At 42.1% G+C, this 27,826-nt stretch overlaps 1 protein-coding gene across 3 annotated transcripts in view; it reads left to right on the plus strand.

The window, feature by feature from the left end:
• Positions 1–27,826, plus strand: part of GRIK2 (glutamate ionotropic receptor kainate type subunit 2) — a 440,535-nt gene that overhangs the window by 326,083 nt on the left and 86,626 nt on the right. For all 3 annotated transcript variants that reach the window (XM_081186549.1, XM_081186551.1, XM_081186550.1), the window contains exons 13-14: positions 6,310–6,428; positions 10,891–11,108. In XM_081186549.1, coding sequence (XP_081042675.1) covers positions 6,310–6,428; positions 10,891–11,108 — 337 coding nt within the window. The remainder of the gene's footprint in view (positions 1–6,309; positions 6,429–10,890; positions 11,109–27,826) is intronic.

A 27,826-nucleotide genomic window follows, 5' to 3' on the forward strand; every position in this document is an offset into this window, starting at 1 on the left:
TCATAAGTTTTCTGTAGAGTAGCAGAAGTATTGAGAGGAGGAGGAATGTGTCCCTTGAGATGGAAGTACCTAAAACATACAATGCCTGTTTCCTTTTAAAAGAAACTGAATTTAAAACTTCTCTTTGAAGTTACATTTTTTTGTCTTGTAACATCTTCTCTGTGAAGTTTACATATATTAGGTTGCATCTAATGTCGAAATGTTTTTTGCCTGCAAGAGAATGCATAAACAGCAAATTGTACAATCTGTTGCGCAAGAAGTTTCTGCTAGCACAGCTGTGGAGTCCAATTCCACCATTGCCTAAGATTAAAACCCACCTGTCTGCTACCATAAGAGCCCTTGCCCTACAGGACAGAAAACTTTGGACACAGCCTTTTAAAAATTGAGATGGCAAAGCTGTGTGTGGAATGCATTTGCTTAAATTTAAACAAGTGAATAATTTACTGCATCAAACACGAAATGGGTTGGGGAAAAAGACTCCTGCTACAACAGTAGACAACTAAAGAAGTAAAACCAGTCTAGATTTCTTGGAAAGCTGCAGAAGAAATAAGGTCAGAATATTTAATTATAACCCAATCAACCTTTCGTGAGCAGCGTGTCAGTTTTACTTTTGAGAACCAAATGAAACATTTCTTTGTTTCTCAAGCACAGGCTTTTAAGACAGGAGGTGTTCTATCATTGTATTAAGAGGATAAAAATGGATTGTTTGATCTTCTGAATTTTAATGTGTAGGAAAGATTATTGGGAAGAAAATTGCATTCTCTGAAGTGGCAGAAATATTATTCAGATAGCATTAATTACATGATAGTCCCCCCCCCTTTAATAATGGGTGTATATTTCAGTTTGGGTTTGTAACAAACAGAGTGGCTTTAAAGACTTGAGAAATTTATTTTTCTTTTTAAAAAATCATTACCATGAGTATAGCACTTAAACTTGCATGAGTTCTTTAATTATTGTGGTGGTTATGGTCCATTGTGCATTATGTTGTGTGTGTTTGCTTTTTCTAATGTGCTGTGGGTATTAAACATAAGATCCTCACATACTGCAAAAAATGTAAAAGACATGATTTGAAAGGAAGTTTATCTCCTATCATTAAGCTGTGTGCCTGAAGTGCATATTTTGTGTGAGTGTTTTGTCCTCAAAAGCACAAATAATAATATGGCACCACAGTAGTAATTTATCAAAACACGGCAAAAAAGGAAAGAACAGAGGAGTCTATATCAAACACCTTGATCTCAAACATATTTAGCTTGGAAATCCCATTTTATTTCAGTGAAACTTGCTTCCAAGTGTCTTATGTCTACATCAAGGCAACAACAAAGAAAAATGAGTTGACATTTCTGCATTCTTTAGCCACAATTTGACAAACAAGTTTTCAGACTGGAAGCCATCAGTGATGTAAATGTCACACATTATGTGGTCAGTACCATTTCCCAGAATCTGTGATTTGCCTCTTTGTAACTTCCAGACAGCCTTCTCCAATTGAGTGAACTGTGATTCTACTGGCATTATCAATTCAGGGATTGATGATGATTTAAGGATGTGTGGTAGTGGGGGCATTGTAGACAGTGAGGTTGGAGGGAAATGAAATGCAGAAAAGCACAGAAAGTGATAATTGTATAATTGGCAAGTCACAAAACAGTTATTGATATTCCAGGCATGCAGGCATCAGTAAGCCAATGAACACACGCCGTGTCCTAAGCAATCAAACAAACAAACAAAAACCCACCATTGACTTAGTTCAGTCCACAAGTGATAGCACTGAACCTCTTCATGTATTATAATTCAGGGGTTTCATGTTGCAGTCTCACTTGAAGTTTCTTTGCTCTAGGATGTCAACTCCAAAGTCAATTCAAATGCTCCCACAGTGGCATTTTGCCATTTCTGATATTGGTCTATTTATTATTTTGCATATTGATTGCTAATGGAGCAAATGATTTGGAGCAAATGATTCAGCAGAGGAAACACAGCCCAGAATAACTAAGGAGATAGTACAAGAATACTTGGCTAGTTAAGATGTATTCAAGTCTCCAGGGCCAGATGAACTGCATCCAAGAGTATTAAAAGAACTGGCAGATGTGATCTCAGAACCACTGGCAGTCATCTTTGAGAATTCCTGGAGAACAGGCGAAGTCCCGGCAGACTGGAGGAGGGCAAATGTTGTCCCTATTTTCAAAAAGGGGAAAAGAGAGGACCCAAATAATTACCGCCCAGTCAGTCTGACATCAATACCAGGGAAGATTCTGGAGCAGATCATTAAGCAAACAGTCTGTGAGCACCTAGAAAGGAATGCTGTGATCACCAATAGTCAGCATGGATTTCTGAAAAATAAGTCATGTCAGACTAACCTGATCTCGTTTTTTGACAGAATTACAAGCCTGGTAAATGAAGGGAATGCAGTGGATGTAGCCTACCTTGATTTCAGCAAGGCATTTGACAAGGTGCCCCATGATATTCTTGTAAAGAAGCTGGTAAAATGCGGTCTAGACTATGCTACCACTCAGTGGATTTGTAACTGGCTGAATGACCGAACCCAAAGGGTGCTCATCAATGGTTCCTCTTCATCCTGGAGAAGAGTGACTAGTGGGGTGCCACAGGGTTCTGTCTTGGGCCCGGTCTTATTCAACATCTTTATCAACGACTTGGATGATGGACTCAAGGGCATCCTGATCAAATTTGCAGATGACACCAAACTGGGGGGGGGGTGGCTAACACCCCAGAGGACAGGATCACACTTCAAAACGACCTTGACAGATTAGAGAACTGGGCCAAAACAAACAAGATGAACTTTAACAGGGAGAAATGTAAAGTATTGCACTTGGGCAAAAAAAAATGAGAGGCACAAATACAGGATGGGTGACACCTGGCTTGAGAGCAGTACATGTGAAAAGGATCTAGGAGTCTTGGTTGACCACAAACTTGACATGAGCCAACAGTGTGACGCGGCAGCTAAAAAAGCCAATGCAATTCTGGGCTGCATCAATAGGAGTATAGCATCTAGATCAAGGGAAGTAATAGTGCCACTGTATTCTGCTCTGGTCAGACCTCAACTGGAGTACTGTGTCCAGTTCTGGGCACCACAGTTCAAGAAGGACACTGACAAACTTGAACGTGTCCAGAGGAGGGCAACCAAAATGGTCAAAGGCCTGAAAACGATGCCTTATGAGGAACGGCTAAGGGAGCTGGGCATGTTTAGCCTGGAGAAGAGGAGGTTAAGGGGTGATATGATAGCCATCTCAACTATATAAAAGGATGTCATATAGAGGAGGGAGAAAGGTTGTTTTCTGCTGCTCCAGAGAAGCGGACATGGAGCAATGGATCCAAACTACAAGAAAGAAGATTCCACCTAAGCATTAGGAAGAACTTCCTGACAGTAAGAGCTGTTCGACAGTGGAATTTGCTGCCAAGGAGTGTGGTGGAGTCTCCTACTTTGGAGGTCTTTAAGCAGAGGCTTGACAACCATATGTCAGGAGTGCTCTGATGGTGTTTCCTGCTTGGCAGGGGGTTGGACTCGATGGCCCTTGTGGTCTCTTCCAACTCTATGATTCTATGATTCTATAATGGGACTTCTAGCCACCAGACTCCGTCTCTTTGTATTCACCCACCATTACTTCAGCTTTGAGGGGAACATCATCAGGTCAAGAGACACAGCAATAGGCACTCATACAATTCAACAGTAGGCCAACATCTTCATGGTTCACTGTTAACCATGTGGCTTATCCCCAGACCATGTTACCCAGTTTTGCCACATTCATCTGATAATGGGGTTTGTATTCCACACAAGCTTGACACCATTATAAATGTGTTAGTTTTCGCTGTGCCCGCAAGACTGTTACCGTATTTTTCGCCCCATAAGACGCACCGGCCCATAAGACGCACCTAGTTTTTTGGGGGGGAAATAAAGGAAAAAATTTTTATTTCCCCCCCCCCCAGGTGCGCTGCGCTACACCAGGAGCTTGGGGCGTGCGGAGCTCAGCGCGCCCCAAGCTTCTGCGTGCAGGCAAGGTCTCCGCTAGCGTGGGAGAGCTGGGCGCCTCTCCCAGGGCTAGCGGACCCCTGCGCTAATCCAGAAGCTTGGGACGAGCTGAGGTCAGCGCGCCCCAAGCTTCTGCGTGCGCGCAAGCAGTCCGCTATCCTTGGGATAGCCGCGGGGCTCTCCCAGGGCTAGCGGATCGCTGCGCTACACCAGGAGCTTGGGGCGTGCTGAGCTCAGCGCGCCCCAAGCTTCTAGGTGCGCGCAAGCAGTCCGCTGCCGCCCCAAGCCTCGCGCACCCGGTGGGACCTCCTGCCGGGTGCGCGAGGCTTGCAGACACTCGCCCGAAGCAGGGAGAGCCCTCCGGAGGGCACCCCGTGCTTCGGGCGACAGGCTGCCACCCCAAGCCTCGCGCACCGGGTGGGACCTCCTGCCGGGCGCGCGAGGCTTGCAGGCATTCGCCCGAAGCAGGGAGAGCCCTCCGGACGGCTCCCCGTGCTTCGGGCGACGGGCTGCCGCCCCAAGCCTCGCGCACCGGGCGGGACCTCCTGCCAGGCGCGCGAGGCTTGCAGGCATTCGCCCGAAGCAGGGAGAGCCCTCCCCAGGGCTCCCCGTGCTTCGGGCGACAGGCTGCCTCCCCAAGCCTCGCGCACCGGGCGGGACCTCCTGCCGGGTGCGCGAGGCTTGCAGACACTCGCCCGAAGCAGGGAGAGCCCTCCGGAGGGCTCCCCGTGCTTCGGGCGACAGGCTGCCGCCCCAAGCCTCGCGCACCGGGCGGGACCTCCTGCCGGGTGCGCGAGGCTTGCAGGCATTCGCCCGAAGCAGGGAGAGCCCTCCCCAGGGCTCCCCGTGCTTCGGGCGACAGGCTGCCGCCCCAAGCCTCGCGCACCGGGCGGGACCTCCTGCCGGGCGCGCGAGGCTTGCAGGCATTCGCCCGAAGCAGGGAGAGCCCTCCGGAGGGCTCCCCGTGCTTCAGGCGACGGGCTGCCGCCCCAAGCCTCGCGCACCGGGCGGGACCTCCTGCCGGGCGCGCGAGGCTTGCAGGCATTCGCCCGAAGCAGGGAGAGCCCTCCCCAGGGCTCCCCGTGCTTCGGGCGACAGGCTGCCGCCCCAAGCCTCGCGCACCGGGCGGGACCTCCTGCCGGGCGCGCGAGGCTTGCAGGCATTCGCCCGAAGCAGGGAGAGCCCTCCCCAGGGCTCCCCGTGCTTCGGGCGACAGGCTGCCCCAAGCTTCTAGGTGCGCGCAAGCAGTCCGCTGCCGCCCCAAGCCTCGCGCACCCGGTGGGACCTCCTGCCGGGCGCGCGAGGCTTGCAGGCATTCGCCCGAAGCAGGGAGAGCCCTCCCCAGGGCTCCCCGTGCTTCGGGCGACAGGCTGCCGCCCCAAGCCTCGCGCACCGGGCGGGACCTCCTGCCGGGCGCGCGAGGCTTGCAGGCATTCGCCCGAAGCAGGGAGAGCCCTCCGGAGGGCTCCCCGTGCTTCGGGCGACGGGCTGCCGCCCCAAGCCTCGCGCGCCGGGCGGGACCTCCTGCCGGGTGCGCGAGGCTTGCAGGCATTCGCCCGAAGCAGGGAGAGCCCTCCGGAGGGCTCCCCGTGCTTCGGGCGACAGGCTGCCGCCCCAAGCCTTGCGCACCCGGTGGGACCTCCTGCCGGGCGCGCGAGGATTGCAGGCATTCGCCCCATAAGACGCACCCCGATTTCCCCTTCATTTTTGGAGGGGAAAAAGTGCGTCTTATGGGGCGAAAAATACGGTATTTTATTTTATTAAGTGAAATCCTGCTCATTTAGAGGTTTAATTTAATAACAATTCCTCTAGGCTTCAAGGTGCTATTTTACTAGTCTTGTGAAACCATATTAACACATTTATTTAACAGTTTACCTTCCATTATCATTATCGGAAAGCCTTTGTACAAAATTTTTAGTAGTGTTACACTGTAATAACTTGCTAATTATTATATTGCGATGCCTCCCTTTTTATGTGTGTGTCAACATGCCTAAGAGCTACACGATGTGCTATTTATTGGGGGTCTAAGTGATACCAAGTCCTTTACTGTGATTTGATTTGTTTTGTTTTGTTTTTGCAAGACTTACTGGCGCCATATAATGTTACTGTGCAAATTAATTAATGAAGGAAAGGGTACTTCATCACTGGTATTTTTTCTTCTCCTTGTAATGCTTCCTGTATTTATATACTGCAATTGCACTGTGACAACTTTCTTTCTCTATTTTCTATTTAACTTTTCTTATTTTTTCTGTTTCTTTTGCAGCAAATTTGCTGGATAGAGTTTCTGCTCGCTGCTTGTTAAATATGTTCTTTTTTTCTGTCAATTACCACAGGTTTAGTCCCTATGAGTGGTATAACCCACACCCTTGCAACCCCGACTCAGACGTGGTGGAAAACAATTTTACCTTGCTAAATAGTTTCTGGTTTGGAGTTGGAGCTCTCATGCAGCAAGGTATACGATTCAGCCTGCTCTTTCCCCTGGGTGCCATGTCCCACTTTTTGCTGGGGGTGACAGTTCTCTCTTTCTCTGGCACAAATTGCTTGCATGGGTGCCTCTGTGCATGTAACCATAAACCAGCTTTTAACATTAATACACCTAGGCATTCTTGAATCCCACTTTCTGAAAAAGAGTACCCAGCAAAATAAGATAAATCCAAACCTCAATATTCTCAGGACACTTCCCTCTAACCTGGATATAGGTACATCTCACTGCCATTAATTGATGCACTAGTCTATTTTTCAAACAGTGACATTTTGCAAAGCAAGAGCTGAAAGCATGATTACCTCTTTACTATTGTCTACTTTGGATGTAGACCTTCATTTTCCGTATTCAGCGCTGAAATGAGATGCCATTTATTGCATGGTTAATAAATGCCATCCCAGTTTGCAATAATTGTTGCAACCATGTTCTGTTTGAGATTCCTTAAATGCAAATTAATAAAGGCAAGGCAAACATTGACGACGTAGCACATGCTGTACGGTATGTGCAAAGAAATGCATTTTAAAAGATGGATGCTAAAATTATAGGGATGCTCATCTGAGAACAGATAATAATACATCAACAGGGTATTTATTTATTTTGGTTATGCAGTGCACTCCTCTTGTGCCTATTTTGTTTAATTTACAAGAGGGCAATATAAGCGGTAGTCCTAAACAATATAATCTATAGTAAATTGTTAGTAGGTTCCCCTCTCCCCCAGTGTAATACAACACATATAAAAGGAGAGCAGTATAATGTTTGCCATCTAATTAACATTACTTATTTTAAAATTCATTGTTCTTCATGCTATCATTGCTTGCCTTTAGTAGACTACACCCACATTTCTATGGAATACCAAAAACATTTGTCCCCTTCTTGAACATATTTTTCAACAATATTTTAAGAGAAGTTGACAGTTGCAGGAGAGTATATGTACACATTTAGGTGCTAGAACCAGCATTTAATTTCGGCAACCAAAAGTACAGAAGGTGGACATGTGTATTTGGGTATCTTGTGCAGGTGGGGGGCATTTATTTTGTTTTCATTTTAAATAACAGCATTTCATTTTGGAAAAGTAATTAATGTACTTGACAGAATGTCTTAGGAGACATGTAGGAGTTAGGGCATATTGATATAACTGCCCTGGAGCAGGAAGTTAGAACAACTTTAATTAAACCTCTACCACGCTTGTAAACTGCTCTGGATTCTTGTTGTTTTTGAAGTTATTGATACGTGGAGACCCAAAATAAATATAATCTAGCAGTGGGCACAATCCAGTCAGAGAGACGCAATTGTAATTTCCATTTATTTCAACAGAAAAGAGTTAAATACACTCTTTCATTCAAATTAAAAATGTTTAACTCTGGCTGGATCTGACATGTCCAGTGTGTTCTTTGCAGTCTGAACATTTTATTCTTAAACATCCTTTCGTATGAGTAATACAAAATGTATCAGCATTTTAAAAGACAGAAACGACAATCAGATCATGATTTAGAAAAACACTTGACAAATAGATAAGCCAAATATATTGCATAGTGGTAAATCTCATGCCATACTCCTGTAAATTAAGTAGAAATAAAATTAATATATTTTATGAAACATAGGACTATCTACAAACCATACCACAAGGAGAAGACTAGGTTGAGTGGAAAGGAGTCCTGCACATGCCCAATATCCACTATATTTCATTCCTGGAATGCAGTTGGTTTCATCTAAAGAGAACTGATCGCATTTTTTGCTGTGGAGGTAGCAAGACATATAGGTTTGTAATCTGCAAGAAAAGGCAAACATACAGTGAAGGAGCAAACAAACCATGAACAATGGGGCATTCATAAGAAATGTTCATGGGTCCCAAAGGTCCATTAGAACATAGTCTTCCTCCTCCTATAATTATTTTCTTGCCTCTGAAAAAGATTAGTGCAAAGAACCTTCATTTGTTTGTTTCAGACATAATGTCAAACCATAGCTTGGTGCAAGGTAAACTATCTTGTGCTCATTCACTTATTTCTCCTTGCCTTCTTCCCTCACAGTCTCTGATTTCATTACTCACTTTCCATTTAGTGGCAAATTAGCATTTAGTTACATTTGAATTGAACCAGGGAGAGAAAACACACACGAGCAAGACATTTCATGCTTTACAGCCCCATTTTTATAGGCTAGTGAATTTCTGACACTACTGGGGGTCCAATCTCATGGGACTCAGACATTTCCCTTGGCAGGAAACAGGAAGTCTCCTTAAGACATAGTCTTGCATTGTATTGGGTTTCGTATGGGAGAGGCATATAAGTTATCCTACCTACCTGGTCTAAAGGTCAGGGGTCCCCTTTACTCTTTACCTGGTCTAAGCCAATGGGATAGTTCAGGTAATAACCTCAAATGAAAAGTTCCCCGACAAAGTGTAATAATTTTTGAAACACACTAATATCTGCATCATTGACACCCCCCTCCCCAAACACATTTCCATGAATGCTGGAGGCTACATGATAGAGGAATCTCATTCATTCCTTGCCCACACCTCTCTGCTCCCAGGAAATTGTGGGATATAGTGCTGGACATGACGTTACCTTGGGTACATGACAGTCAGCCCCTAACCAGGCTCTGTTTCACAGGCTTTGGTGGCACTCTCTCTTAATCCTTGGGTAAGATATGAACTTGTGGTAATTGGGGCAACTATGGCAAACATTTCTACTGTTCTTTTCTCTCAAGTCTTGTTTGACTTTCCTAAGTGTCGATTTTTTTGAGAAAGCAGTAAAAGCTGTTTGGCAGTATTAGCATTTTAGTGTCTTTTAAGTGTCTGACTGACAGGGCCTAGGAGCGACTACATCAGAAAGGTACTTTTCTACTTTTTCCCTTGCAGAATTCTAGGCAAAGTCTGGCGCTGGAGTTGGCTGTCATGTCCAAGTCTGTCAGAGCTTTTTTTGTTTGAAACAGCAAGGGTAAGATGAACTGCAGGGTAAGATGGGCTGTTTTGGATCGAATAGTCCAGTTATGATACCACTTCTTTTTTCTTTTTCTTTCCCCACTTTCTTTTCCTTTCTTTTTCTGTTCTGTAATTGATGTTGAGTTTGGCATAAGCTCCATTCATCAGAAGATGTGTTACCTTGCTGGACCAGTTCCTTAACTGATGCAAAATAAACAGTATAATTAATCGGGAATAAAATAGTCCATCTTGCCTTCATTCCATTTTACCCAAGTAAAACAAAAATGAAAAAAAAAAATCCTTGCCAACTTTTTAAAATTTCTAATCCTTTATCATAATGACACTATGGATATATTTCTTTTGAAGCACCTTGTTGCATATATGCCTTGCAACATTCTTTTCCATATTGTGGAACAAGTGTGTGTGTGTGTGTGTGTGTGTGTGTGTGTGTGTGTGTGTGTGTATATATATATATTTGCCTTGCCAATACTAGTTAATTAAAATATTCCGTTTTCCATTTTTAAGAATTTCATGCATGCCAACTTACAATTTTATATTTTTGCAAATTAAGAAAAAAAATATTACGGCTTTTAATGATGAAGCACAAAAGGAGGCTATGTGCCTCCTATACTACTATTAGGCTCTAAATTAGCACTAATCATTATGTACATTACAAATTAATGACTAAAGCCACCTTCTGTTTTAGTGCCATGATCAGGCAACTCCAGCAATGCACTTATAGTCTGTCTTCATATAATATAGGTGTAAGAGTAATAGTTCTACTGCTCTCTAGTAAGTGAAATGTGTAGCTTGACCATCCCATTTATCTTAAGCTGTGGGGCTAACTATAGAGATGGGAGATGTTTCATTTTACCATTGGCTTGCTACATATAGATTCATTATGGTGACTTTTCTTTTTTAAGGCGGCAACATTTTCAGGTTTGTAGCATCCTCTTTGTATCAGAGTTTCTCTGATACATTTTTCCTGATTCCTTGGGGCAACAGCTTATTTGTTACAGAAGTCAAAACATTTTATGAGCTGCCAGATTAGTGGTTCATAAATGCTTTGAAGAGCTGCTGCAAGACTTTACTGGGAGGCTCAGGACTGCTGTTTGTTTTTAGTTCTCTTTTAACAGCTTAAGTGTCTTCTCTTTCTCATTTTATTTTTTCATTGTCACTTGATTTAAAGCTCATTAAAAATAATAATCTGGTTGTGCACTAGATCACGGCCAAATATTGATTTGGACCTCCCATTGCTATATTTTTGGGTCCCATAAATGCTTGATTTGCCAAAAGCTTTTTTACCCTTCCTTTTTGAGTGGAATTTGGTTTTATTTTCAGTTTCAGTTCTGCGTCTGTATAAGCAAAATGTATGCCTGTCACTTTATTTTTGCTCAGTGATTCCATTCTCACCCCTGTGACGAAAGCAAACAAACTCAAAAGAACTGAATTCTAACAATGAGAAACACAATGTTTATGCACTGGATTCATCTTTCCCCCCCTGATTTTCGTTAGGTTCCGAGCTCATGCCCAAAGCCCTCTCCACCAGGATAGTGGGAGGCATTTGGTGGTTTTTCACACTTATCATCATTTCCTCGTATACCGCTAATCTAGCCGCCTTTCTGACAGTGGAGCGCATGGAGTCCCCCATCGATTCAGCAGATGATTTAGCGAAACAAACAAAGATAGAATATGGAGCAGTTGAAGATGGAGCAACAATGACCTTTTTCAAGGTAGGCCCTTTGCCATTTAATTGGAGGGGGATATTACTTACTGTGTTAGCAGGTGTTAGCAGGTGGAGAAATTACTTTTGTCATTCAGATTATCACATTTTGGTAGGTTTAGAAAAGTATGATGTCCTATTCATGCAGTATACTGTATGACAATGATAAACACTAACAAGTTCCGGCTTCTGACCTTAATTCAGAGTAAGCTTGTTTCTCTGCATAAACAAATTTATACCCACTTAACTGGGATTAAGTCTCATTTACCTTTGAGTATAGCCATAGGGTCAAGCTGCACATCTTTGTTTTCCTTTGTTAAGGAGAACAGAAGATGCCCATTGTCACTCTTCCTTGCCTGACTTTAATTCTTTCTTTAATTCCTAATGGCAATGCAGTATTAAAAAAACAATTTATATTTCAGTAGAATGAACCTGTACTCTTGTATTGCTTGGAAACTGAGGGTGCGTCATTCCTTGTTCTAAAAGCTGTTAAGGCGCCTCTCCCTGGAAGGCTGAACTTGTTACTTTCCTTGTGCTTGCAATGCACTAAAATAGTATTCATGCTATCTCGTTTGCTGCAGTGTACTAATGAAAGTCAAACCAGTCCAGGTGCTAAGGTCTGTCATAGCAATCTCACAGTTTCAAAATGCAACCACGTTACTAGCAGTAGCAAATGGTGCAGTGGGCAAGTGATGCTCACCTGACCTTCAGTTGGTTGCATCACTGCTGCTTACCAAGAGGTTGAGGAGGAGGGGCAGCAAGGCTGTCAACATGCAAACACAGCAGCTGAGCCTGTCAGGTGTTCCTGATAGAACAGGTTTAGCTTCATCAGTCACCTAACTCCTGTTGAGAACAGAAGAGTATGAAGAGAAAAGCTAGTTAACATTCCCCCCCCCCCCGTCGGAGATGAAACAATATGTTAAGACACATTATTTCTTGTGTTGCTTTAAAGGTTAGATTCACAAATGTACAGGGAAATACCCAAGAGTTAAGAACCATATTCAGTACATAGTTGCCCCACCCCCCGCAAAAAAACCCATTCAATTATTATTATTAATAAATTTGTATATACCGCCCTTCATCTGCAGATTCATACACATGTTCTCCATTCCAGAGAGCGACTCTGCAGAAATCCTAGGCTAGGACTGGAAGCTCAAATCACTCTTGCTTCCCCATTCACCACTTCTGTGGAAGATGGGAAGTAGCTCTGAATGAGAGGGTACTCACTCCTTTGTGTGTGTTTTTGCTGATCAAGATGATGATGGGCAGGTTTGCAGTACCCTCGCTGCCTCCCACTGCAGTTTGTGGCCTGAACAGTTGTTATTCTTTCCAATTCATTTATGTCCTAATGGTATGCACGGATAGTGGTGGTAGCTCTTTGTACCTGCTTTTCTTCAGTCTGCCAGCGTAACGGTGGGGGAGTGCACTGCCTGTCCAGCCACTGCCCCTTACTCTGTCTCTTATACCATTGGTGTGGGTGAAGAAAAATGACCTACAAATGAGTTTATGTTATTTTAAAATTTGTGAGAGCCACTTGGGGTATTGGGGTTTTTTTTATGCGGGGGGTGGATTGTTGGAGAGTGAGAGGTTGTTGCTGCTTTTGATGCTATTTTTTGTATTTTTATTTTGTATCTTATGATTTATGTGGAATTCGGTTGTATACTTTCCAATGTTTGTTTATTGTTTATGGTTATGCAGAGAGGCCCACAAGAATGGACACAGGAGATTGGTATTGGGTTGAATTAGGCCACAACTTTATTGATTAAGGAAATGCTAAGGCATTGAGCATGTATCCAGCATCAGGCAGCCCTCCTGGTACCTGTTAGGAACCTGGTGGGGTTGACCTCGTGTAGGGAAGTTGCCCCTGACATGGATTGTGTGCCATGATCCTGTACAGGCTGCCATTGTGTGAAATATGTTGGCCCATCATTCCCTGTTTGGCTCCTGGACAGAGTCACCCCTCCTGGACCCCTCCCTGTGACTAAGGATCCAGTCCAATGCCTTATCTGCCAAAGTTGTGACGGTTGCTATAAGGCAGGTGAAAACCTGCAAGCTGGCCAGTTTGCTTGCAGGAGAAAATTCCTCCCTGGCCCTGAATACAACGACCAAGTAAATAATAGCAAGGTCCATATGCCCCATACCCACTGAGCGTGCCCCTAACAGATTGGGTGGGTGGGAAATCCAGTGGCGAACATCCAACAGGATGGCCTGCACTTGACCACCCCCTTAAATAGACTGGGGTGGGCTGGGTGCAACCCCCAAGCCCCTGCCCCTGATTTGCCTTGCAGGCACTGCCCACACATACCTGAGAGGCCGAAGGTGAGTGTCGCCAGGTGACCGTCCTCTTCCCTGGCCTCACTGATAGATGGCAGTCTCCATGGATCTACCACAGCCATGCCATGTGGTAAACATCATCCATCTGGAGCCCCAGATGAGCGGTTATTCTCCTCAGTGAGCCACTAGTTGCAATTCAGATTTTTTCATATCTCTCCAAGATGTCATGGATAATCACTTGTGTTTCCCTATTTTTGTGGAGACCCAGATGTTATGTAAACATTAGCATAGTTCTGATGGCACTATGGAATTTGGAACTTATTAATATTCAGTAGCTAAAAGTACCATAAACAAGCTACCATGCAGGTAGTATTATAGAATTTTTTCTTCCAAAAATCTGTATGAGAAATAGAGGTAATAAGTTTGTAGGAGTTAACTGTAACTAATCAATCAAAGCTGCCTTAATGGCAGGGATATTTGAAGCTGTCAAAACAAAATTTAGAGAAAGTTTAAAGAATCTGGTTTTCTTAATTTTAAAATGAAACAATATGATTAAAGTCTCAGGGCACAAAGAGATTATGACACAAAGTATTTATTCAGTCTTACCAAAGAACTCTACAAGACTTTATTTTATTTTATGTCTGCCTGATACTAGTGGAAGACTTTGATGTTGTATTCTTTCTGATTGTCAGGCTGAACTTGAAAGCATTTTGTGGGGGCAATTTTTCTGAGTAAAATATTCAAGCCCAAATGGTGTTATGCTGCTGCTTTTTTCTTTACTATATCTTCTTATTCTGCACATATTTCTTTTTCTATTTCTCTTTTCACCTCTTTGTATTTTCCTTGTTAATTTGTTCTGGGTGTATCTTTGCAACCCCTGGATGGAATGCTATGCCTTCTAGCACTACAGTGTTGAATGAGAGTCATTCCTGACTATTGGAATAACTTTCCCAAACAATTAGCTTGGGAAACGTCCATCTTCAATAAGTGTGGCCGGTTATTCATGTATGACTCTGTTCTATCTTCACTGTTGGAACCTTCTGTGTTCCTCTGAACACCAGTTGCTGGGGACTGCAAGTGGGGACATTGCTGTTGCACTGAGGTCCTGTTCCCAGGATGGAAATCTGGTTGGCCACTGTAAGAACAAGATGCTGGCCTTAATCCAACAGGGCTTTTCTTATGATCTTATGGTGTGGCATGCCCTCAGTTCCTCATGTCTCAAGAGTTAGGGAAGTCTTGTCACTGTAACATCTACACCTACACTATATGTTAGTCTTCTGTAACCTAGTGCCCTTCAGATGTTTTGGAATACAACTTCCATCAGCCACCATGGCTGATAATACCAGCAGTCCAAATTACTTGGAGGATACCAGCCAGCTTGGGGAAGTCTATTATATGTTTGTCTTTGAAGTAAGATGCTGTAGTTACTAAACCTAGCACAACCTGGTACAAGAAACGACAGCAGAGGGAAACACACTAACAGTTTTGCATACTCAGAATGGCAGGTGAGCAGATTTTTGCTGGTCAAACAATGGAGTGGTAATGAATTAATTCACCCTATCTGTACACTACAACACCCCCCCAACTGCTTTTTTAAAAAAGAGATGTACATTAAATGCCTTCTTAGCATATTGTCTGGTTGCGTAATATGAAAAGGGTATGGGGCAGGGCAGTGGCGTAGCGTGGGGGTGCAGGGGGGGCCGGCCGCACCGGGCGCAACATCGGGGGGGGGGGGGCGCGCACGCTCGCACTTGCAGCTCTCTGCCCCTACCTGGCTCCACGGGTTAGGGGGCGCAAATTACTTGCCTTGCCCCGGGTGCTGACAACCCACGCTACGCCACTGGGGGAGGGGGAACCTGGCAATTGGATATGCAGTTCTAGGGATTAGGCCTTGTTGTCATCTGTCTGTCTCGAGACATAATGGAATGCACCTCACATTGCTGGAGAATCACAGCGTCTGCTGGCGGCTGCTGAGGCCGCTAACTTGTAACTGCCGCCTCCTGCATTGTTTTTGCTGCCTTAGCAGCACTGAAGTGACCAGGCCTGATGAGTGCAAAAGGAACTAGTGTAGCCTTCCGAACTTGGAGAAACATGTCCAGTCATAAAATATTGACCTTTGAGCTTTCAGTAATGTCTTCTGTAGTTACTTTTTTTCTATTTTATTTTCTACCATTTTTATTACCGTTTTAACTGGATGTGTTAGTGCTTTATGAGATTGATCAAGAGCCAGGAAATCTCTTGCCCCTGGAGATATCTAAAAGAGGATTGGGAGAGTGTGCACATTTTGATGAAAGAAAATCCTACTGTCCTGGGAACGTGACCATATGACCGATAGAATTATTGAGTCTAGGTTTAAATAGCAGTTGTGTCTATCATAATAAGATTGGTTGGCATCTGTCTGTCTTGGGTTGCAGTGGAGGAGTGTGTCTTTGGGGGTTACGTCAAACTCTTGGAAGGTTATAGCACCTGCTGAGGCTGTAGAGACTGATGTAGGAGAGACATAATTTTGTTGCAGCTGTAGCAGATTGAGACACCCAGTTGTGCTGCAGCAGGTGCACCATGGCTTTTCTTCTCTCTGTGCTCCTCCCAGTGGTCATTCCTTCTCTGGTCACTGCTATGGATGCATGACCTGTCTGTCTGTCTCCAGGCATTGCGGTCATCTGCAAGGGATTATAGTTGAGTGAAAAGTTGTAGGGAGCTATTCAGTACAAAATGTTGCTATGAAATATGGTTATGAAGCTTACTGCCTGAGATTTATTTTTTTAAAAAGTGATGTTTTGTGAAAATGATTCCGCATTCCATCTTGGACAATTAAGCTCTGCTTAGATGTTCATCTCCACGCATGGAGTGGGGAGCATGGCTGCCTATGCTAGCCTTGCTCCCAATGCTAGCACTACCATCCCCACAGGCGACAGCCTTGGATCTTCCCACAAGAGAGGAATTTTCATGCTTTCAGCTGGTCATACTTACAATTCCACCATATGATTCAGAACCTTGTATGATTGGGGTTCCTGTTATTGTGGAAGATTCTTAGCACTTTCAGCTGAACATGCAAAGTTCCCCCCTTCAGATCTTTTGCCTTCATATGCAAAGGTTTGAACCAGTCGCTTCTCAAGCTTGGCTTTTGTTTTGCAGATCTCAGTGTGTAGACACACAACTCCTATGAAAGCTTTACTGCCTTCCTTCACCATTGTACAAATGCACTTGGTATATTTGGCAATGAAGATGAAACAGTGTTGGTAGTTCAGGTTTATTGACAATGTGCAAGTATGACAGTGCTGAGTTTGATCTTGCTTCTGTGTTTATGTCTATATCTCATTACAGCAAGATAAAATAACTAACTGCCAGAATTGAGCAAAACAGTAGCATATAGTGCAACATAATATAAAGACACCAGATGGTTTCTTAATGTTAAATGAAAACATGAAATCCCAGTAATAGCTATTAGAGCCAACCACTGTGAGGCACAATAGCTATCCCTGTGATTGACAGTAATTCCCACAGTAGTTTTTCTTTGTAAAAAGCTTATCAAAGTTGTCTTTGAAACATAGCCAAGATTTTGGAAGAGCTAACGCTAACATTAGTTCAAGAAGCATCTAAATCAGAAATTGAAAACTTACTATTCACATTTTATTTGGGAGCTTGAGCTGTTTGTTGCTTTCTGAACTATCCCATCCCCATCCCCATCCCCATCCCCATCCCCATCCTCATCACCCCCCAACCTTCCCCAAATTCTGATGATTAAAAATACATCAGTGTAGGGAATGTGTTTTATGTGTAGGGAAAAGTGGTGGGTAGACTTTTTGACTCATCTCTCCAGTCACCTCAAACCAAGTGGTAGGGTTAGGGTTACCTAAATCAGTCAGATATAAAAGAAGTGGTTTGTTAAGACATCATAAACATTGAGATAAAAAGCAGTTTTTTAATCCTCCACCTCTCATAATTAGTATTTACAATGTCTGCATTGGATTTCCCTCCCATCACATAAAAGACAGACACTGTCTCTGTTGTCTTTTAGTTACCTGTGAAAGACCTTCCTCTCCCAATAAGCCTTTTAAGTGGAGATCTTTATGCCAGCCTGCATCTGTATTGGAACACTTTTAACTGTTTTATATTTGGAATTGTTTTAGTTGATTTATACATGGAACTCTTTTTAACCATTTAAATATTTTTGTGATTTTTTAAAATAATTGTTATAACCCTCACCGAAACCCACACAAAAATCTGATAAATAAATTTTTCAGTTCCTTCCTGCCTTTGCTTTTCAATCCTTCATTGCTAATTACAGAATTTCGAAGAACAGCTGGGAATATGATCAGAATCTAAACTGCTCCTGGCAGTAATCCCTTTGACACTGCATGGCTGAGCTGGCATGATGGCCTGGCAAATTCTAACTGCTCAGGAAACAAAGCTATCAGAATGTTTGTAGTCCATCTTTTTTGAGGAAAGGAAAAGTTGTCAATATGTCTACCCTCAGGATATCAGTAGCTTTGTGGGTTAGGCTGGTTAGAAAGATGTAGGGAAGATGGCAAGGAACCAAGAAGGAAGGTGGCCGAAGTGGGGGAAGGGACAATATGAAAGGACCTCAACGGAAGCATATGTGAAGGACAAAGGTAGCTTTAGGAAAAAGATAGGAGAAACTGAAAACATGCAAGAATGGGCTAAGAACAAAGACAAAAAGGGTGCTGAATTTTATATATTAGTTTGGAATAACCATGCAGTACTTTCCTTGCAGGCGTCTGTTATAGTTAATTTATAGTTTTATTGGCACAGGGACATCAAAACTCATTAACTATTGAGGGAGTTTGGCTGTGTAAATTATTTAGCTGAATCATAGTCAAGGGGGGAAATGTGCAAGTTTATTTGATCAGAATGCAATCAGAAGCTTGAATGGCTTTGACAAAGAATCTAAGCAGAAACACAGTACAGTGGTGCCCCGCAAGACAAATGCCTCACAAGACGAAAAACTCGCTAGACGAATTTCCCTATGGGCTTGCTTCGCAAGACAAAAACGTCTTGCGCTTTTTTTTTAAAGCCGCTTGAAGAGGCACAGTTGCAATGGACCGTGCTTCGCAAGACGAAAAACATCGCAAGACGAAAAGACTCGCGGAACGAATTCTTTTCGTCTTGCGAGGCACCACTGTACCAGAACATCCTTGCCTGTTTAACTTGCTGAGTAAGTCTTCTAGTTTGTATCATTTCACTGCTATTTACAAGGTTGCCCCAGGACACTTACACTAATTTAACATCACACTGATGCATGCTTCTAGTAACATGCAAGGCTGCTTGCATTAGTACTGTGGCTGGACATAAAGAGTTGTATTCATAGCTCTGCTCCAGAGGGTCCCCCAACCCCTTAAAAAGATTTTGGGGGTTCACAAGGGGCTGCATGTGAGTGAGAATGAAGTGGAAGTCCTGTATCAGAATCGGAAGCCTCTTCTGCTCATGCTGTGGCAGCACTGGATACAAACAAGGTGTGGAAAAAAAATAAAAGTATTACTCCCAAGTTAGCTGCCTGAATGGGAAGCTGCCAGTTCTTATGAGGAAGAACATAAAGAGATACCTGAGCATCATTTGCCTCCCTGCTTTCCTTGTAGCTGGCAAGAGACCAAACATCTTCACAGGTAGGGGACAATTCTAAATTAGTCACATCCTGGTAGCAGATGCTGCCTACTGCTAAGTATGTATGTATGATACTGCTTCTCTTGCTTCCTGTGTCACTTATGTAATGTCTTTTCAATAGAAGTAACTGTTTGAGTTCATGTTTTAAATTGTCCCCCCCCCCACATAGCTATTTTAACTACCCTTAGGCTGCTTCTATACTGGGCATTTACCGTGGAACAGCTTGTTCGCTCACTTTTTATGGGGCTCCACATGGTGTAGTGATCAAAATGTCCTTTTCATATGTTTTCCCTGTTCCCTGCTGTCCTCCCCCCTTCCGGAGCTCAGAAAATATGACTTAAAAGAAACAAAATGCAATGGAACTGCTGTTGTAATCCCTTCGGGTGTAGGTAATGTATCACACAACAACTCCAGCCTATGCAACCCTATAATAGCCTATATACTGATTCATTTCATGAAATTTATGCAGTACTTGATTGTACAAAGAAAACCCTCATAGCCAAACTTTAAAACATACACAAGTTAAAATACTAAAACAGATTAAAATGGCCTCAACTTTCTAAGCCTCTGAGTAGGCTTGTCTAAACAGGAATGTTTGTTTTAGCAGGCACCAAAAAGAGTTCAGTGAAGGCACCTGCCTAATATCAATAGGCAAGGAGGAAGGCACTGCGGGAGGCAGTGGAAGACAGGAGTGCCTGGCATGCTCTGGTCCATGGGGTCACGAAGAGTCAGACTAAATGACTAAACAACAACAAAGGTGTTCCAGAGTGTATGTGCTGCCACACTACAAATGCAGAATGAGTGTTATTTGTCACCTGTAGTAGAGCCAGTTCAGCCAATAGACTGTGCTCTAGGCACGTGACCTATAGCTTGTCACTGGGAATAAAGTCTACCACTTCCTGAATGGCATTTCCTTGTGTCCATTCATGTTTCCTGCCCCCATTCCAAATTGCATCTGGGGAAGGGGAGACCATGATCGGGATTATTTGAACCTTTCTTCACACAATGCTCTCAATGAAAATTCAAACTTCTCCCAATGTGTGTATGTTTTCAAAATTGGCTCTTGCAGAATTTCAAATCTGTAGTACTTTGCATAGAAACTAGCATAGTGATAATAGCTGGATGCAACGGCAATATAATTATACCCAAACATAGATCCGTTGACCGTATACTAAGAGGCTTTGAATTGGATATTGTGCATATCAGAACGTGTGCTGTATGATTGGATATAGTTGGTCGTATTGTGTGCCTGTTTTGTGTGCTATAATAATTCCTTCATGTTGTTGGAGTGGCCTAAATACATCATTGGATGATGGGACATTAGGGTCCTGATTTAGCATCTTTTGTTTGTGCATGTGTGATGAAAATACTCTCTCTTTTTTGGTCTATTGAAACATTTTATTCTTAGCAATGCTTTCAGTTTATGCAGCCAGAGTGCACAGTGGCTGTTTGTACTTTGCTCAGAATTATTGCAACTTGCTAAATTTTCACATACGGTAATGTTTGAAAAATAATCATGAATGTGTACTACCATGGTTGTGAAATATGATCCAATGCAGCATGAGCCATTTCCTTGAATGAAATGTATTTTCAAGCAATCTGTCTTATATCTGATGAATTGAACATTATTCAGAGCCTTTGTCTAAGCTTTAGCCAGCTAAAGAAGTTGGAAGAGTTTCCATCTATATTAGTAGAAATTCTGTTTTTACCTTGTCAGTTCACATATGGTGTAAGAGGGATGGTGTCCAACTGCATTAGTACTACGTTTGTGTTGTTATATATGTTTTCAGAGCCAGCACTGCCCTGAATACCACCATGAATTTTATAGCTTAGATAAAACATTCCTCCCCACTGTTATTCATTGACTTGAACAGAATGCTTGTCACAGACTGTTATCTCACCTTCCCAAGACATGTGTATTGTGGTCATTGTGCAAGCTGGCTTTGACATGGATATGTTTATCACCAGATTTAGAATTCTAGTACCTATTTAGGAGTACTATGAGGTAAAAATCAGACATGAAATTCTGGAGCGTTCTGCTTTCATTGTGGACTTTTAATGTGGACAATTGGATTTTAAATTATCGATACCAAATATAAATAAATTTGAACTCATAAACTCATTGCACAAAGGTGTCACATTGGATGAGTACATGGACAAGTTACTTTTGGGAGAAATTGTGTTATTCACTGTGATTTAGAGCAGAATGTTAATACCTCTATTTTTTAACCTTTATGGGCAGAGAGTTTGTATGTTGTTTGACCGACATCTAAGTAATGTGCTATTTTCTGCACATAATAGATTTTGATGTGAGAAACAAGTGTTGCTCTGATTCTGGCTTAACAGCTTTGTAGTGCTTAAAAGTACATATTCAACAAAATAGTCTAGTAGTTGATATTCTTGTCTGAATTTGCATCTGCTGAACATTGAACAGAGAACCATCTTGTACATTTCTGTTTTCCACTATAAATAACATGGTTTCCCTAGCTTGTATATATGCTGAATTTATTCAGACCAAAACTACTCACATTTGTTTCTAATACAAAAGTGCAGGTTAATGAAGATCAGTAAGTGGTAAGTAAAATATTTGAGGTGAATATTGCAATAAATTTTTATTTATCATGAATATTTTGTTAACTCAGACTGTTCAGAATGGATTTCCCTGCTTATTCAGTGCTGATAAAATATTAACAAGACAATTTAATGGCAGAAATATGCATTGCTGTTTAACAGATGGCCTGTGATTTGGTAGAGATATTCCTGGTTGTTGTTTTTTACAGGAAAGTTAAAGAGAGATGACATTCTTAAAGAAAAAAATAATCTTCTATTCCAGAATAAATAACAGTCACCATGTTAGAGATGAAAACTTGTGTAGTTGAAATTCTACAAGTGAATTCCCATAAATCTGTCTTCTTCCCCACTCATGCTCAAAATACAGGAATGGAATATAAGTGCATTCTTCCTATAGCTAAAGATTTTGGAGGTGCTCTCCTGAGCTGGGATTCAAAAATCTTTGTGGAATTGTAAAAGGGGAGCATTACAAGTTTTAATTTCTTTCTTGTTTAAGCTGGAAAATTGCTGGCTTCTCTCTCCACTGGTGCTTCCCATACACAGAATGTCTTTTCTGTCAGCCCCTCCCCTTCCCAAACACTTTTTCCTTGCCCTTATATCTCTCAGCAATAGCAAAAGGGGTCTGTCCTGCCTCCTCATTGATGCCTTAGTGCACCATTGACAAGAATACACATCTGAAGGGCTATCACACTTTTCCTACTGGTGTGCAGTTGCTCGAGGTAACAGGGAGGGAAAAGAGCACCCCACATCTCCACACACCACTGCGGCTGCTGCAGGTACCAAGTCAACAGGCAGCTTGGGAAGGGATAGCAGAGTGTTCTTATCCCATCTTCACATTGGCTGTTGCTACTAGGAAAGGGTGTTTTGGAGGTAGAGAGGGTAACAGGAAGGAGAGCTCTTTTTGACAATTGTAGATAGTCATGGCACATTTTCTTTCCATTCTTTCTTTTCTTGAGAAAGCACTTGCTTCATTTGAGTCAGACTAAGTCTCTCATCCTAATCTAGTCCTCCTTTTCTGCATTATTCAAATTATTAGTGTTCTATAATGTGTATAGCTCCCTGTAAAGCCTTTGCAGTTTGCATATCAGAGAGAAGAGTGAGCTAAGGGTCTCTTGTTGAATCTATGGGAATCTCTCTGTGTGCACTGCATGTGAGGTGACACTTGAGTGTACTCTGGATTTTAAAAGCAAAAATACTGAATTTCCAACCTCACTCCAAGATGGAAAACCACACTGGAACAAACAATGTGCTATAGAAATAGAACTTCCAGAATCAAAGGCTGGAATAAAGCAATAACAGGGCACCATATGTAAACAATAAAAGGTGACAAAAAGATGAAGAGAATGGCCAATTGCATGAACACAGCAAGAAAATTTAGTAATTCATATTTGAAATTACTCTTTCACTCTATTGACGTTTCTAGATGGTTATTTTAGAAAGTCATATTTAATGTTTTCATCAGCTATTGAATTTAGTGGGGTTGCTCACTTTTTAAGCTGGGTTAGGATGTTAAGAAGAATCCCCAACAACAACTGTAATTGCTTTTGGAATCATCTGCTTGTCATTCTTCTAGTTCCTAAACAATATCTGTATTTAAGAATAGATTGAAGAGCTGAACATTTGATGCTGTGTTGTATTGTTCCTAATAACTGATCTTCAAATAGTGTTTTGTTTGGCTATCTCACAGTTGCTTATTTCAAAATTCAGGTAATAATTTTGTTTCTTCACAATGGAGCATAGTATATTAGCAGTGCCAATCTGTACATGTCACTCAGAAGCAAGTCCCATTTAGTTCATCAAGGCTGTTGCAATATGGGCAGATCTTCACTGATCCTGTGAGGTAAGTCAGGCTGTGAGGCACTTTGGGGCTATTTACCTTTCTCGGTAGGTCTAAAACCAGTTTCTCTTTTAGACTACTTAGGTCTGAGCAGGAAAGAAATCCAGATGTATGGTACTTACATTGATTTGAAAGAGGGGGACAATATTCTAGACTCCTGTCTTTTTATATGCCACCAGAGTCCAATCTGCAATTTTCACCATCTGTCCTTGAAAGCTTAGAGCTTGAAGGAACAGGCAAGGTAACATGAGCAGACCAAATCCCATGGCTAGGAAAAATCTAAAGGTAAAGGACCCCTGACAGTTAAGTCCAGTCACGAACGACTCTGGGGTTGCAGCGCTCATCTCGCTTTACTGGCCAAGGGAGCCGACGTTTGTCTGCAGACAGTTTTTCCGGGTCATGTGGCTAGCATGACTAAGCCGCTTCTGGCAAAACCAGAGCAGCACAAAGAAATGCCATTTACCTTCCCGCCGGAGCAGTACCTATTTATCTACTCGCACTTTGATGTGCTTTCAAACTGCTAGGTTGGCAGGAGCTGGGACTGAGCAACAGGAGCTCACCCCGTCACGGGGATTCAAACTGCTGACCTTCCGATCGGCAAGTCCTAGGCTTAGTGGTTTAGACCACAGCACCACCCGCGTCCCTACCAGGAAAAATCTAACCCCAAATTAATCTAACTCCAAATTACCACAACAGACTTCTTTCAATCAGCATCACAAAGCAGAAGCAAGATAGGAAGATACTTTAAAAAGAGAAAAAACATATATTCATATATCCTATAGCAGATAAACTTAAAAGACAGCTTTGGCTGACATGCAAAACAAGATGGGCTATCACAGGTTATTCATCAAAGGCATTCAAGGGAAGGATCAGAAACACAGAAAATCTTACTCTTTCTATCTCTGGAGACAGAGCTAGTCAGGTACAAAGGATTCACCAACCAGAGGAATCCAGCTTTCATTGGCAATGCATTCCTGAGATTTATCACTTACATAGGGGATGGGGGCATTGATACAGATGCGGGACAAAAGGAGTGAATGGGGCCAATCTATTCCTGATGTTTTCTGTCAGATGATTGTGGAAGAGAGCGAGAGATACATGCATAGGGCTGCACTGCAAATCTTGGAAGCCTTTTTGTTAACAGTGGAAGAATGTAATCCTTAGAGCAGTGCAGTCAAAACCAGTTTACTGTTCCTTGTCTTCAGAAGTGTCTTTATGAAAAAGCATTGGTTCTAATGAATATTCTTGAGCAGTTGTACTATTTAGCTCTGTCCATTAGAAAACACACCTATTTATGCTTAACTTTGTTTCCTATCTTTCCTGAGTCAGAACTATCCACATCAGTCTATTCTTTCCTTATTTCCATAGGAAACAAATTTTACTGGCAGCAATAGTAAGCCATTCTCTCTGGAAAGGAAACGTAATGCCTGCTATTTTGGTATGCCCACATAATTCAGTTTGCTTGATCATATTAAAAACAGGTATCTCATTTATCTTCCACCAACATGGGAAATGTAGCTGTGCCAAAAGTGGAAAAGCTTGTCCGTCCCCCCCACTCCCAAGTTTTACCAGTAATTTTTTTTGAAAGTAAAAATTAAATTAAGTTAGGGTGACAGGTGCAGATTTGTAATGCGTGCACCACTAATTCAATACAGTTCCCGTATTTTGTTAGAAGCATGTGGCAAACCTGATTTTTATGCATAGATTTGCATGAACAAACTTTACATTTAAATTCAGTTCCTCTGGCAGTCACTTTTCTCCACTTTGTAGGGATAGTCTTGTTTCCTGCATTTTCATTAGGCTACAGTTACAGTTATTGCAACACTTAATGGATTCTGACTTAGCCATAACATCTTTTTTTACAGGGATGTTTCAATAATTCAGTCTTTGTGCGTTCTGCTTTGAACTGACATGATCCATGTGTGAGCTAAAGTGTGTGATTGAAACTTGGTTACCTATGCTGGCTTTTGAATGACCAGAGTGTTCTGACACCTTTCTGGGCTTCTAAAAAACCACCTCAAAATGTGCGCGCGTGCACCCACCCACATATATATTTATATATATGTATATATATGAGAGGGGGGAATACTTTAGGCTTTAAGCTGTATACACACTTAAGTGGAACTTCCTTCCAAGTTCTACATCTTTTTTTAGAAAATACATTCAGGAAAATACTTAATTGAAAATATGTGTTTAATTAAAAAAAAAATTAAAATAGCAATTTAATGCAGAAAACAAATGAATCTGACCCAAGGTAATGCAAAAGTGGCATGGTCCAGAAATAGGCTAATTCAGCCACTCTTCTCCCAGGTATAGGATTTTCCAGCTGAGGAGGTACTGGATTTCAGCCTTCGTGTCTCTCTAATCCTTCTTGAACTGAGCAGCTAGTAATTCTAAGGTTGCAGCGCCCCTCTTTCACAAAAGGATGGCTATTCAAGAGCAGCAAGTTTGGCCTGTCCAACTCTACCACTGAGCAGCACTCTAATACAGTGGGCTGTAAAGCTGCTAGTGTGGAACACTGTTTTGTTTGTGGATCAAATATTTTATAGTTTTTATTCATTGATTCAATGTAGAGCATGTCTTAAAGTCCAGTGTATGGAACTTAAAAAGAAAGTCCATGTTAACACTGAAATGAAAATGGGTGAAGAGGCAGATTATTGCTGAAGTTTCTGTCCTTGAAGCTGGAAGCGGTGATGATTTTGTTATTTTCTTGGATACTTACTGATACCTTACATTGTGCTTGCCCCATGGTCATAGGCATCTACTTGCTCAGTTGGTGTGAATGACGCATAACGCTCTGGGGCTTGAGGCAAGAAGGGAATAACCAGTAAACAGGCTTTGAAATAGCCACACAATACTTAAGGTCAGGTGCTACATGGAAAGGAAAGGTGTGCTAAGGGAGAAGAAAGTGGCTAAAAAACATGGGACAAAACATTGGCTGGAAAATGGACATGTGAAGGAATGGTAGACAAAGATTTGGTAGAGGTTTTCCAAGGGAAGAACAGGAATGGTGCTACACACTTTTGATAGGAAGGCAAGGGAGATTTTAGGGGGTTAGGAGTGTGGCTCAGAGGAAAAGAAAGCATAGGCTTTGTCTAAAGCCTAGACAAAATAGTTGTGTGATCTTTGAGTATTAGCTGCATTTCATTGCTTGTATAGTCCACAGCTTTATTTTTTTTTAAAGCTGATTGTGTTGCTCGTTCTTTCTTTAATAGGGAAAAATAGTGCTAGGAAATATAACAAGGCATTTCATTGCACCACATGGGAGTTTTGCTGCTGACAAACACATGTCGGAAGTGGTTGGTTTCAAGTTCATTTGTAAAGTGTGCAGCTCCAGCTCTGTGCATTTCATTATAGATTTCTTTCTCACCTGAGAGTTGGAGTGATCCTTTATTTGATTAACATATATCTAATCTGCATTAAAAGCAGTCTTAATTTTGTATTAGCACAAAGGAATCAAACCCCCTTATCTCTCTCCACATGCTGTTTTTTTGCACTTGAGGAATGATCACATAATCATCTTGGAAATTTGCACACAGCCATTCTCTTGAAGATACAGCCCTCCTCCCCAAACTATTTTATTATGCCACCTTACCTTTTGTTTGGAAATGGAAGTGGAATGCTATAATGGAAATTCCTCTTTGGGCACTCTGGTTCTTATCATGCCAAGTTCTAGAGACCAGTGGGGAAATAGCAGATGTGAAGGTTAGTTGGCATCAACGAATATGAGTGGAAGACTTTCCTGTGGGGAAGAAAGTGCTTCATTTCATTTTATCTGTACTAAGAACGCTGCTTCTATCAAGCTGTCAGAAAATTAGAATATGATGGGTTTTATTACCTCAGTTCTGCCAAAGTCGTTTCAATAGTTAAAAAGTTAGAAATTCATCTGTTTGGGGAATTGTAGTAGATGATTGGAGCTTTAGGGCACTTTAAACTGGAATAGCGCAACTCCTTTTATTGCCAATAGAGTTCATTCAGTTGGACATCTGAGGACCAGACATTTGCTCCCTCAGTGACCATTGCATTATCCAGAAGTGAAAATGCTACTTTGGATGTATTTTTTAATCAAGGAATGAAGTTGTACCAGTGCCAGAAACAAAGAATTGGAAGCCACAATAACTTCATCTCTCCAGAGCATTGATGTGCAAAGACTTTTCCTTTTCAAATATCATTGTTTTAGACTCTTTTTGGTCCAAGAACCACAGCTTAAGAACTGAGAGTCTTGCACTATCAATCAAAGGACTATGATTTAGAGTGACTGTCCCACGGGGACAAGAAGGCCTTAAAACTCAGTTAATAGAGAGATGTTGAGTGGGCACAGAAAGGTACCAGATAATGGATAATAGTTGTCAATGTGAGAACTTACACTTAGAGGCAGTGTTAAATAAGTGCTTAATTTTAAGGTGGAAAACAGAAAGCGGAGG

This window comes from Podarcis bocagei, assembly GCF_964188305.1.
Source record: "Podarcis bocagei genome assembly, chromosome: 3".
Taxonomy (NCBI): domain Eukaryota; kingdom Metazoa; phylum Chordata; class Lepidosauria; order Squamata; family Lacertidae; genus Podarcis; species Podarcis bocagei.